General features: G+C 39.6%; 1 protein-coding gene across 3 annotated transcripts in view; it reads left to right on the forward strand.

Moving 5' to 3' along the window:
• The window catches only part of SYT3 (synaptotagmin 3), a 382,859-nt gene that overhangs the window by 209,434 nt on the left and 158,868 nt on the right, over nucleotides 1–14,557 (forward strand). For all 3 annotated transcript variants that reach the window (XM_077457209.1, XM_077457207.1, XM_077457208.1), the window contains exon 5: nucleotides 13,367–13,745. In XM_077457209.1, coding sequence (XP_077313335.1) covers nucleotides 13,367–13,745 — 379 coding nt within the window. The remainder of the gene's footprint in view (nucleotides 1–13,366; nucleotides 13,746–14,557) is intronic.

The raw sequence follows: 14,557 nt of genomic DNA on the forward strand, positions 1-14,557 counted from the left end.
ATCCGCCATATAGACCACTTTTATCTGAAAGCAGGCCGTCCGTCTTTTAACAATATACTAGGGTTATGGCAGATATCTACTGCCATAACAACGGTATTCAATGTCAAAGTACCGACGTATAACAACAGCAGGCAGTTTGAAAGTGGTTAAAATCCATTACCCACACCAATGTGTGATAACCTATATATATATATATATATATATATATATATATATATATATATATATATATTTGTAATAAAAAATAAAAAGTATATAATATAATGAATGTATAAATCCTTGTGGGTTCTGAGGAAGCTATGTGTCTGTGAAACGCGTAGATATCTTCTAAGGCTGTACAATGTAAAGTGAGATGAATTGCCCTGTTGCGGCATTTTATATGATTACCAATGTTGCACCTGAATTTTAATCTATATTCAGTATAATTGATTTTTTGTTTGTTTTGTTTTTTATACAATCTGGATTTTATGATGTGTAGCGGTTATCAAAGTCCCATTTAACTTGGATTCCATTATGCTTCAGATTACAGATATCAATACAAACATAGTATAAACAGGATATCACTCGATACCTGTAGGTATGAATGGGTTTGATAATAAAGTTACTAAAATCAAAAAGTGTGCTGTCCATTTAGGTATCATCAAATCCATATAATTCAACCAAGAAAAAAGAAAAAAAAATCATATAATCCCATATACACAATCCTATACCCACAGTTGATCCAGAGAAAGGGGAAACCCCCCAGTAAAGCATGATCCAGTTTGCTACAGCAGGGGAAAAAAATCCTTCCTGATCCCCCGAGAGGCAATCAGATATTCCCTGCATCAACTTTACCTATAAATGTACCAAAGTATCAAAACACATTACATGACAAATTCATGATTATGTGCAAATTAGAAAATATAAAAACAAGCAAAACAGTAAATATGTGCTGTCATTTTAAATCCCACAAAGAACAAATGAGTATCTAATTCAAAAGATGTGCACATAAGTAAATATAAAAAGGTCTAATTGCAATATTGTGCACAATAATTATCAGTGTAAAGTTCAAAGCAATCAAAAACATTAATATACAGTAAAAATAAAAGTTTATAATTGATGGCGACAAAATGCTTGAGTTACAAAGATCAAAAGGGCACAGTCTCCATATCCACGATGGGCCGTCTCACCAGCCTCTGATAATAAAAGCTTCATCAATGGAATATTTACAAGCCCCTTGAGGTCAGAATGCCGCTCTCCACATAAGCATATCCAAAGTACAAACAGGGAGAAGCCTCCTAGTGCAGTACAATCAAGACAACTTTATTAACCACTACAATAAGGGGCACTTTCATCCCCTTCCTTCCCAGCACAATTTTCAGCTTTCAGCGCTCTCGCACTTTCAATGACAATTGTGCGGTCATGCTACACTGTACCCAAATAAATTTTTTATCATTTTGTTTGCACAAATAGAGCTTTATTTTGGTGGTATTTATTCACAACGCCATCTTTTTTTATTTTTTTTCGATATAAGCAAAAAAATTGCAGAGATTTGTAACTAAAACAATATTTTCTTCTTTCTATTTTAAAAGAAATCCAATAAAGTCAAATTTTGTCATAAATTTAAGCCAAAATGTATTCTGCTACATGTTTTTGGTAAAACAAATTTCCATTAAGTGTGTAAAAATTGGTTTGTGTGATCAGGGACATATGTACGCAAATGATCACGTACAGATATGTGGAGGTGATAACGGACATATGTGTGCAAATAATCATTGGGACATGTGATTTTAGTGGGACATGTGTTTTTATTATTTGGGGACATGTGTGGGGACATGTGTGTTTTACACTAGGTTGGTGATCAGTGAGTAAAAAGCCGGCTGCAGTGATCCGCTCTCCTCTCCTCAGCGACGACTTACGCGTGAAGAGAGGAGAGCCGGCTGCCTAGAAACCGGCTGTTTGTTTACATCACATGATGGCTGTGATTGGACACGGCCATCATGTGATCAGGAGGGCCAATCACAGAGCCCTCCTGACAATCTCTCCGGGTGAAACGAGTGCATCGTGATCGCGCCGCTGCCGGGCACGCACGCGATCAACCTCCTTCTAAAGGGCGTTCAGGAACGTCCAGTCAAAAGGAGAAGGCTCCCACTCGGCCGTGTATATACATTGGCAAGGTGGGAAGTAGTTAAAAAAGGAGTTGCACTTACATAAAGGCAGATAAATACAAGCAGCAATGGTGAAACGATACGTCTGTGGTGTCATCTGACCCACCTGTGCGTGATGACGTCATACTCAGCTTCCGCCCAATGCGTTTTCCCACAAATGGCGTCATCTGGGATTGGAGATCTCACCTTATTGTTTTTCTTGTTTTCATATTTGCACATAATCATGAATTTGTTATTTAATGTGTTTTGATACTTAACCACTTACCGAACGCTGATATACGTCCTCACTTTGAGAACGGATATCGTTGTTATGGCAGCAGCTAGCTGCCATAACCCCGGTATCCCCGTGTTCAGCCGGCTACAAAATATAAGTGGTTTCTGCAGCGGATTCGCCGCAAGATCACTTTTATGGGCAGCGGGAGAAGGCCCCCCTCCCGTCACGCTCCCGTGCCCTCCGCCGCTTACCGGAGCCATCAGCAGCGGCGGAGGTGATCCAGTTCTTCTCAGGGCTGTGCATGGAGAAGGGGTGAGGGCAAAACGTCACTTCAGCCCATAGCTCCTAATGGGCCATTTATTTTTTTTATCTTTTTTTCTAACTGACAATTTTTTCTATTTTTTTTATTTTATTGCATTTTAATGTAAATATGAGATCTGAGGTCTTTTTGACCCTAGATCTCATAATTAAAAGGTCCTGTCATGCTTTTTTTCTATTACAAGGGATGTTTACATTCCTTGTAATAGGAATAATAGTGACAACATTTTTTTTTTTCCAAAAACTGTATAAAAATAAAAACATAAAAGGTAAAATAAATAAGATTTTTTTTTAAAATGTGCCCCATCTTGACGAGCTTGCGCGCAGAAGCAAACGCAATACGTGAGTAGTGCCCTCATATGAAAATGGTGTTCAAACCACACATGTGAGGTATCGCCGTGATCGGTAGAGCGAGAGCAATACTTCTAGCCCTACAACTCCTCTGTAACTCAAAACCTGCAACCTGAAATTTTTTAAACGTCATCTATGGAGATTTTGAAGCGTGACATGTTGGGTATTAATTTACTTGGCGTGACATTATCTTTCACTATATAAAAAAATTGGGCCAACTTTACTGTTTTCTTATTCTTTTAATTCAAAAAAGTGTATTTTTTCCCAAAAAAGTGCCCGTGTAAGACCGTTGCGCAAATATGGTGTGACGGAAGGTATTGCAACGACCGCCTTTTTATTCTCACGGGTGTTCACATAGGGGGTTCCCTTCCTGTAATCTAATCAAAGTAATTTGGAGCAGAACCACTGCACCCATTAACCACAGGTATATACAGTAGATGCAAACCAGTGTATAAATAAAGCAAGATTTTAATAAGAGATTAATAACAGTACATACATCCAATGTACAAACAGGTATTATCAGCAGAAGGGACTGATAGGAGGCCTGGTGAAGTTGTGCACCTATACCCGGTGCATATAATATATGATATAAAGTATCTCACAAACGTGAGTACACCCCTGGCATTTTTGTAAATATTTTATTATATCTTTTCATGTGAAGAAATTACACTTTGCTAGAATGTATGTATGAATGTAAAGTAGTGAGTGTACGACTTGTATAACAGTGTAAGTTTGCTGTCCCCTCAAAATAACTCAACGCAGCCAATAATGTCTAAACTGCTGGCAACAAAAGTGAGTACACCCTTAAGTGAAAATGTCCAAATTGGGCCAAAGTCAATATTTTGTGTGGCAAATTTACACTGTTATACAAGCTGTATACTTTACATTGTAGCAAAGTGTAATCTCTTCAGTGTTGTCACATGAAAAGATAGAATAAAATATTTACCAAAATATGAGGGGTGTACTCACTTTTGTGAGATACTATAGTTATTATGAGAGATAACTCCAGGTACATTTTACAGCAGTCTGGTTGCAGGGGCCCCTGAGGATGTCTTTGTGTTTTAAACCTGAAGACAAGATCAGTGGTCATAGAGGTGGTATCCCAACTGGTGTCCGACCAGCCTGGAATGGGACTTCTCACCAACAGGAACTGAGGTGTAATTGTGGAACTCAGAGACAGCCTTTCTACTCTGCGCTTTAGTACCTTCCTAGTAGTTTGTAATAGTGTCTTCTGGTTCAGGATTTAGCAGCATGAGCAGGGCATGTGGCTGAGACTTTCTCTCTCTCTCCACTTTCTCCTTCTGGGGTTTCAAAGCCAACAACCAGGGGCAGGAAGTGCATACATAATATATTGTGAAGATGCAACCCCATGTCACAGGTGCATATGAACAGTGTATGTCTGATTTTGGTGGGCATGCTAATTGCACACCTGTGTGCTGGCTTCATAATCATCCCAGGAATAGAGGTCAGTGCTCTTTCTTGGGGAAGACAGACCAAGGCCTAAGGTGTAAAGCCTGAGCAGGAGTGCTGCGTTTTTAGCCAGGAAGGCTGAATGCTGTTTGTTCTGAAGCAGGACTGTAATACTGAATACCCCTGTGAGGGAATCCAACATTTTGTACTTTGTTTCTTTTGAATAAAAATGGGCTGCCATGCCCTTGAAAATGGAGTCGGGACTCTCAAGATTTCTTTAACTCAGACGCACCACTAGAGCTTCATCACCTCGGATCATCACAATATTTATAGGGATTTACAAATTCAGAGGTTAGAGGGTATGTGCTATTATAAGATTAGAATGTATAAGAGTATAATATGAGAGTATAGATAGTTCTAAACAGGAACAAAAAATAGGTAGTAGTCAGTCAGTGAACATTTATGGCGCTATTTAAGTGTATGATGAACTTAGAGGTGTATTTGGAAGGTTTTGATTTCTATATATTGCACAGAGCAGGGATGTCAAACTGGCGGACTTTCAACCATTGCGGAACTACAAGTCCCTTCATGCCTCAGCTTTTGGGAGCCATGCTTATAACTGTCAGCCTTGCAATGCCTCATGGGATTTGTAGATCTGCAATAGCTGGAAGGCTACCAGTTTGAGACCCATGGCATAGAGGGTACACAGGCCATTGTTGCCAAGCTTGTTGGAACTTTAGATAATAATTGCTTTTGACTGCAAAAAATTAGTTCATAGGCACACTGCAGATTGACATCTCTAATGACTTCTGCAAGTCCCAGTGGGGTATGGGCTTTTCAGTTGTGCATTATGTTAGATTTAGCTGCAAGTAGAATACGTAGGATTACTGTTCTGGATCCAGCAGGTATGTAATTTTATCTTAATATGAAGAATGACTATTTCAATAGAAGGGCTAATCGGCTGAGTAGCAATGTCTGACACCAATGTCAATGTTTTGTTTCAGTACGACCTAGAAAAATACAGTGCCATCAAATGTGGATTATAGAATCGGTGGAACCACGAGTTCTCCAACCTTGGGAAGAATTATTAGTAGAGAATTTAGAGAGTTTGTATGCTGCAAGGTACCATCTATGTAAGACCTTTGGTAGGGATTCCCGTTGGTTTGGTTGATAGCCTTAATCCATTTTTATCTGGAAACAATTTGCCAATTTCCTTTTCCTTCACTTTCATTTTAGGTTTCATGACATATCTATATCTATGTCTATAATCTCTATATTCTGTTGTATAGTGATTATAGCCATGTTATTGCATTGTCCTGAAAAGTTAAAGTGTATGTAAACTCTAATAAAAAAAAATTCTCTTATTTGATCCCTTGAGGACTGTTAAATATACTATTGACATTGTTTTATTATATCTGTTCAACAAGTGCAAAAAAAACCTAATACTCTTGTGAGCTGTTGACTTCCATGGAGAAGAGATAGATGGATTATGTAGTCCTAACACACTTCCTGTCCTAGGGTGACAATGCTACTCAGAATAAGTGTCGACCTAGGACAGGAAGTGAGTGTAAGTGTATCTAAACCCAAAATCAAAAATTGCAATATATTATAAATTACTAGTCCTTGGTAAGGTGGCGGCATTTGATTTCTTTCTTTGAACTTATTTTGCTTCGCTTTATTTTCACCTGTTAAACTTGCAAAAAACACTTCCTGTCCCTCGGCTACATCACTCCTCAACTGTCTCTGTGGAGGGAGCCATGGCTATCACTCAAGGCTGCTCTCATGATATGGACTCCAGACATGTCCGTACCAGTTTATTTTCATTACATTGGGGGGCAGGGCAATTAGTAGTTACAACAGATAGCTAGGAAGCAAGATATTCTTTGGTGCAGCTCACAGAAAGTGACAAGGACATGGCAAAACAAGAAAACTAATGCAGCCACCACATTTAGGTCATTTAAGCTGAAACATATTACATTTTTGCTCTTGGGTTTAGTTATCCTTTAATGTCAGAATGTTAATGTAAAAGAAAAACGTGTGGAAAAAGAAAACGAATGCTGTGACCACATCCAAGAACTGTTAAGGTGCAATGCTATCAATTTGTGTTGTTGGGTTTAGATACTCTTTAAGGCCCCATATAAACCTACATGATGCATCACTTCTATTTTTTTTTATGCACGTTTGTTGTGTTACAGCAAAGGACAGTCCGTTCACTTAATTGGGCTGCCCTACATGCCACACATGCACCAACTTACCTCTTTATTGCTTACCTCTTTAAAAAGCATTTTTTGTTGCAACAAAATGTGCACCTGGTTCCTATGTTGTGTGTGTGTGGGGGGGGGGGGTCCATTAAGAACATGGCACTTCCATAAACCTATTGGAAAGTGTAGGGATAAATGGAGCTCAATGGTCCCCAATTTTCAAGGGGGTGACTGGGACGATATGTGGGACCACCCATTTTGGGTCCTGGTATTGGCGCCTGATCGATATATCCAATGTAAGATACTCCATAGGGTATACTATACCCCAGCAAGAATAGCCAGCATATATGGTTTGGATGATGCAAATTGCTAGCGGTGTACTACCATTTATTCTGGCATTGTCAATCAATAAAAGAATTTTGGACAGGGGTTACCTGTCTCAGTAACAATATCAGTATGTCTGCTGGGTCTGGTGGAAGAGGTAGCGCCGCTTAGGGCGCAGAGAACTATGCTTTCCCTCACTTTATTCTATGCACGCAAAGCTATACTACTATGCTGGAAAAAGTCTGAAGCCATTCCCTAGCCTACTGGAAGGACCTGGTAAATAAGGCACTGTCCTTCTATAAAGCCATGTACTTGAGTTGAGGTTGCCCCAAAAAGTTTGAGAAGGTATGGCAATGCTGGATCTCATCAGATGACATTCTGTAAAGGAAGGGTTTAAGTAATACACAAACAGAATGCCCATTAGTTGGAGTAGCCTGGCATGCCTAGTACGACCAAGTGATCTGGCTCACTGCTCTTTATCTCATTAGTCTACACTGCCTTAATTGATGTAAAATTTCTGGAAGGGGAATACATACTGTTTAACTGCCTGTCATTTTTGGGACATCATACAATAGGGATTGGGGGGGGGGGGGTGGTTGTTGGGGTTGCATTTTGTGTATTTTTATAAAAATTTGAATAAAAATAATTTTCCAAAAAAGAACATGGCCCTACCAGTGCTATGTGCATCTCGGCTTGTTTTTCATGCTTTTCTGGGAACGCCAAGGTGTGAATGCAGCCTATTAGCAGAAAAAAAAAAAAGAAAAAAGCATCACTGACCGTCCTTGCCTTCTGTTGTGATAACCTTAGCATTATCCAGCATCTGCCGTATGTCTGTATTACTTACGGCCCTTTTGAACCTCATATTTGACCCGTTGCTGCATTCAGTCTTGTGCATTTGAAACCTTTTATATTTTTGTGCATTTTATAACCAGATATTTTTGTTTTGTTATGCAAAGCAAGAGAGAGACATTTAGGATAGAGATTTTCCATAATGCAGATGCACAGAGAACAAATCCAAATGTATTCCACCATTAATTTTGATGGGCTTGCTGTGCAAAGACATTGAAATTCTACATGTCCAATTTAATAAAACTATAAATGTAGAAAGTCGCAGTGTATGAACCAGAACACGATCACCCGATTGAAACGCAACACTCCCTTCAGATGCCAATTCTTACAAGCTTTGTATATCCAAGCAAAATATGAACAAAATATGAATAATAAACTAAAAACAAAGCCAGTGCAGTGCATTGTGCAGAAGATCATTTAAGAAACTCATTATTAAAATTGCATTGCATCTACAATGTCCCAATGTTAAATGGGCTCATCACACATCTGTATGTCTAATCCACCATAATGTCAGAAATGTAATGCTCTACTCTACCCGGATAAACATAATATATTTTTTACATTTATCCACTGTGCTTTGGTTTGGAGAATTTTCATTGCCACCACCATTTACAGTGATGAAAATAGTTTTACAGTAAAGGGTTCAACAGATGTAGAGAAGAAAGGGGCTGCAGATAGATTGGTACAACATATGTAGGAAGATTTGTTTCATCTATGTGTATCACCTGAGGCCAGTCACTTCAACCACCTTAAAAAAATTGTTGCATTTGTGATTATGATGGTTCTGTTTGCTAACAAAGCCACGTGATTCTTTTAACAACTTAAAGTGGAGGGCCACCCTGAAAAAAAAAAAATATTAAAAATTACAAAAAAATCTAAAAAAAAAATGAAAAAAATATTTTTTTTTTACTTACCAGAAGTGCCTGTTGCTAGGCACATAATCCTAATCTTCCTCTTCCTCCTCCGCGGAGATCTTCTTTCTTCTCTCCTCCATGCGGCGTCTTCTGGGTCTGGGTAATAGGTCACGCTGTGTTCTGGGAACTGTGTGTTCCAGAACACAGCGCGTTCCATTCACAAAGCGCTGCGTGACTCGCGCATGCGCAGTAGGAAACGGGCAGTGAAGCCGTAAGGCTCCACTGCCTGTTTCTCTTACAAGGAATGGCGGCGCCGGGACCCGAGGGACGGGTCGGCCTCGGGCGGCCGACATCGCGGGCGCCCTGGACAGGTAAGTGGGCTGATTAAGTCAGCAGCTGCAGTGTTTGCAGCTGCTGACTTTTTTATTTTTTTTAACGGCCCTCCGCTTTAACGACCGCCCTATAGCAGATTTTTCTGTGCAGGATCACATATACATATATACTGTATTCTGCACTGCTTCTGCTGTGGTCAGTCCTAGCAAAAGCCGATCAGTGGATGCCAGCCAATAGGTGACCGCTGGCAGCCGCCGATCGTCAGGAAGACACACAGGATGAAGCTCTGCATATGTAAACAAGGCAGAGCCCCGTTCTGACAATGGTTGTGATAGATTTTGTTTCCCTGCAAAGTAAAAAGCACCTTACAAAGTACACAACAACCCAAGCTAGGTCCATATTTAACCCCTTGATCACCCTAGATGTTTAACTCCTTCCAAGCCAGTGTCATTAATACAGTGACTGTGCATATTTTTAGCATTGATCACTGTATTAGTGTCACTGGTTCCAACAAAGTGTCAAAAGTGTCAGTGTCAATTGTCTGCCGCCATATTGCAGTCCTGCTATAAGTTGCTGATCACCACCATTACATGGGAACCTTGGTTAACGAGTAACGTGGTTGATGAGCGTTTTGAAAGACAAGCAACTTTTTTTTTAAAATTCTGACTCGGTTCGCAAGTGTTGTCTCGCAAAACGAGCAGAATTCAAGCTAATGTGGTGTGCAGTACCACATTTGGCCAGAGGTACAGGGGCGCCGGTGACACTCGGAACAGTTCGGAAACACTTGGAAACACACGGAAATACTCAGTTACCGAGTGTTTCCGAGCCTTTGCAAGGATTTCTGAGTTCAGCTAACCTGTCCCTGAGTATTTTCGGGCTCTCCAGCGCCCCCCCCCCCCCCCACCTCTGCCACATGCCATATTGCATGCAATAGAAGTTAATGCAGAACGAATTATCTTCACTTCCATTGACTTCTATGGGGAAACTTGCTTTGATATGTGAGTGCTTTGTATTACAAGCATTCTCCTGGAACGGATTATGCTCATAATCCAAGGTTCCACTGTACTAGTATTAAAAAATAAATAAAAAAATCCAGTATATATCCATTAGTTTTCTAGACGCTATAAACCAATCAATGTTTATTGTGATTTTTTTATTTTTTATTTTTTAACAAAAATATGTAGCAGAATGCATATTGGCCCAAATTTATGAAGACATTAGATTTTTTATTTATTTTTATTTATTGGATATATTTTTTAGCAGAATGTAAAAAAGCACAAGAAATAAAAAATGCAGTGGTGATCAAATACCATCAAAAGAAAGCTCTATTTGTGGGACAAAATTACATATATTTTTTTTGGGTACAGCGTTTCATGACTGCGCAACTGTCAGTTAAACTAGTGCCGTAGCAGTGCCGTATCGCAAAAAATGGCCTGGTCATGAATAGGATAAATCTTCCAAAGGTCAAGTGGTTATTCATATTTCGTCTAAGCAGTCTGCATGGCAACATTTGAGGCTAATTTCCATTAAATTAAAATCAATAGCATGGCAAAATCAGTTTAGTCAAAATCAACCCCCTAGTCAGGTCACAGTCTGAGGTTTTGAATGTTTTTACTCAGGACCCATCCAGACCTCCACAGGTCCATCTTCTTTTTGACCATTGGTACATAGAGTAATCTGTGCCAATGTCCTTGTGTGTTCTGAAGAGCAAATAGTTACAGCTCAACTTAATATTCATCTCCTGAATATTTTCTATAGACTTTTAAGGAATCTATCTAGAATATATTATCTAAACTGTTGGAAATTTCAAAAACAAAGTTTTTCTCAAATGTGATCCAGATACTTTATCATCCAATACATAACCAAAGTGAGAAAATGTAGGATCTCCTTAGCAGCTGAAAATTAGGAGAGTCCTAACAAATTCAATGGTTGTAAAAGAACAACACCACAATATATTTTGGACAGTCCAGGTCAATTTTGTTAATTACAGTGATTGTTTCAAAATGCTCCAAATGGTCCCCTTCAACAGGACTGAAAAGCCAAAACAAGAAAAACCCTTCTATATCAAGGTGTGAATGCTAATATACACATGTTAAAGTAGAAGTATAGGCAACATTTTTTATTATTTTGGATAACCCCTGGCAGTTTTTTGGTCACCTGTGTCACATTTGGAGAATTTACTTTCACTTCCTGTCCCAAAACCAAAACAGGGAATGAGAAGAAATCCCTGCTAATTAAGGGAATCCATTGGGGCCCCCCCAGATCACCAGAACTAGTGTCCCCATTGGAAGAGTCTCCTCTATTTCTGTCCAGGGGTCAACCCAATATTAGGGATTGTCTTTTACTTTCTTTTTTGATGATAACAGAAAACAGGACAATTAGGGAGGGTGAGTCTCTCTAATGGGGGTAGATGTAGCAATAAAAAACTAAGAGGTTTCTAATCCATCTCTCCACGCTATCCAAAACTAAAAAACTAAAAAAAAATAAAAAAATAATTGCCTTTAGTTATACTCGAGGCTTTTTTGTCAAAGAATAGGTTGCAGGTACTCTCCCCTTCTGAGTCACCCCTTATCTCCGCCTCCTACCCACCTCTGAGCAGTGTCCTTTGCTTCTACCCCTACCCACCTCCTAGTACTGCCCCTTTTAGAGAATACAAAGTGAAGTATAATTTTGTGGTGCTACATAATTTTGCATACAATTTCATAATGACTGACAACAACTAACAAGAAACGCAGTAAAGTAGATCCTATGCAGCTGGCAGTAACCATAGCTTCCCCCCAGTAACACCAGACCCTCCCAAAACAATAGAACCCCTGCAACAAAATACTCCTCCACCAACCATAGAGCCCAGTAACCAATATCACCCGACCCTCCAGCAGTCAGCAACAATACACCCCTCCTTCAACAGTTTATCCCTCCCACCAGCCAGTGAACCCCCCCCCCACAATGATAGATCTTCAGCAGTGAGAACAATAGACCCCAAGCATCGATATATCCTCCAATACACTTCTACACCCCCTGCCATTACATGCATTCAGTGCTGGAGGAGCTGGAACTGCATTCACCACATTCCCGCTGAAAAAAGCTCTGGTTATACTTTAGGCCAGGGATATGCAATTAGCGGACCTCCAGCTGTTGCAAAAGTACAAGTCCCATCATGCCTCTGCCTCTGGGTGTCATGCTTGTGGCTGTCAGAATCTTGCTATGCCTCATGGGACTTGTAGTTCTGTAACAGCCAGAGGTCTGCTAATTGCATACCCCTGCTTTAGGCCTTGCCTTTTAAAAATTAAATGGGGATGCAAAAAGTAAAAAAAAACTAACAGACTATAAATGTTCAATCTGAAAGTTTCCCAGCTGGAACTCAAACCTAGAAATTCCAGTCCATAATTAAACGCCTTAAAGTAGAACTTTACCCATAACGGCCTGATAAAAATAATGATCTTTAGCAAAAAACATACATAGTTAAATAGTAATATGTATGTTTTTTGCTAAAGAACAAAATCGTTAGGCTGTTAGAAGATCGGCCTCTACAAATTTTGCACAGTGTAATAACATTTTTTAAAGCAAATGAGCATGTGCAGAGGCAAGGTGAGAAAGTGTATTCCTGGATTTTCAACAGTATAAGCTCTTATTTGTAATGTTTTGCATAGCTATACCTTCAAAAGTGGCCAGCCTGAAGTGATCTAGCAGGACTTAATTTTTTAAAGTTCTAAAGTTCCACTTTAACCATCAACCTTTTATTGGGTCTAATAACTTCTACAATGCCTCTGTATTTTATAAATACAATCCTTATCATTTCATTTTATATTGGGTTGGGCAATCAAAGGTCCACCTTGTGCACTTGGATGCTACCTTCAAGAGAGCCAGCACTTCTCCACCAAATAGAAAAGAGGAATCTGTTTTGGAGAAGTATGACATGCACCTGTTGTAGGTAGTTGAGACATGGGTCATATACTTACATTACGTCTGTTGATCAAGTAAATTTGTATTGAGAAAAATAGAAGAATTTTTTTTAACCTGTTGTGAAAGCATCCGACTGGCTATTGCTGACTTCTAAGTCACTGACCCAGAATAATCATGATGGCACTAATGTCAGAAAAACAGTAATAACTCTTACGTCGCTCTTGGATCACAAGCTCACACACTTGCTCAGGTTAGTAGATCAAACTATTAAAGCTGGTGTGTCTGCATAAGGGCAAGGAAACAAACATTTCAAGAAGTTGTCAGCATTGACAGCCCAAGTCTTTTATCAGTACTGATTTCCTTCCCAAAATGTAGTATTGGTTACCTTCTCATAGCGCATACACATTCTGTAAAAAAAAATTACATGTTTTTGAAGTCTTACATTTATTGCTTCTCTTGCAGATGTCTCGGTTAGCCTACTTTCCGTTATTGTCACATTCTGTGGAATTGTTCTCCTTGGAGTCTTACTCTTTGTCTCCTGGAAATTATGTTGGATACCATGGAGGGACAAAGGTTCTTCCCAGACTCAACGCAAAGATCATGGACACCATGGGCATCTTCACCACTCCCACTATGGGGACTTGTTGGTGGATAGAGTGGAGCTTGGAGTTGAGATGCCTGAACGCTCTTATTTAGATATGGACTCTTACCCAGAAGCCAACATTAAAATCAGTCAAACGTCCCCAGACATACCAGTAGATAGCCAGAGTGTGGCCAAGGAATCTCAGATACCTTATGCACAGTCACACCAGCAAGTTGCAAATATTGCTCCTACTAACAGGTAAGCTGCATTGTAAATACCAGTTTTATCCTAGCATATAATTGTTTTTATCATCATAAATGGTTGGATCTTTTTACAGTGATTGTGTTTTGTCTTATACTCTGGAACTGGAAGGAGTGGCGTTTTCTCTCTTTACTGCACACAATGCTCTAAATGGGCATACTGACCGCCTGCACCCCTTCACCTGCAGATCATGGGAATTAAGTCCCTGGCTTCCAAGCTTAGTCTATGGCCACAGGATCATGGAAGATCTTTGCTAAGAGAGAAAAAACAAAACAAATCAAACGTATTGTTGAACTTTATATTGTATCTATAGACAGACCCGTTTCATTTTTTGGCTTAGGTTTTCATTAGGGAGCATTAGGGACCACGTGACAGTGCTCAGCCTGGTGATAGCGGTCAGTCACCAGGCTGAGCACTGTCACATGGTAGAGAGAGTGACCTCATTCCTCCCTCTAGGCTCTGACAATGGCTGACACCTGGTATGTAGGTGGAAGTTGTAATAGAGGAAAACGTTTTGCTGCAAAGTAATCATGGAGTCGGGAAAAATAAATTTACAGAAACAGTCTTTGTCCTGAGTTTCACTTTAATTCCATGCCCCCAATCCAAAGATGTTTAGCTGCAAGCTTAAAGTGGATTTAAACCCCATTTTTAAAACAATTAAGGCTTGTAACTTGTACAGTATAGCATTTCATATCATCTGTGCCCAGTCTTGCCATAAAGAGTTAACCCAGCTCTGAGCAATGCTCTTATCTATTTTCAGTGAGATAAAAATGGACAGAGAAATACCAGTCAGTTCTTCCCCCTTGCTG

Source organism: Lithobates pipiens, unplaced genomic scaffold (genome assembly GCF_037356315.1).
Source record: "Lithobates pipiens isolate NorthernLeopardFrog02 unplaced genomic scaffold, aLitPip1_a1.2 Scaffold_27, whole genome shotgun sequence".
In the NCBI taxonomy this organism is placed as follows: Eukaryota; Metazoa; Chordata; class Amphibia; order Anura; family Ranidae; genus Lithobates; species Lithobates pipiens.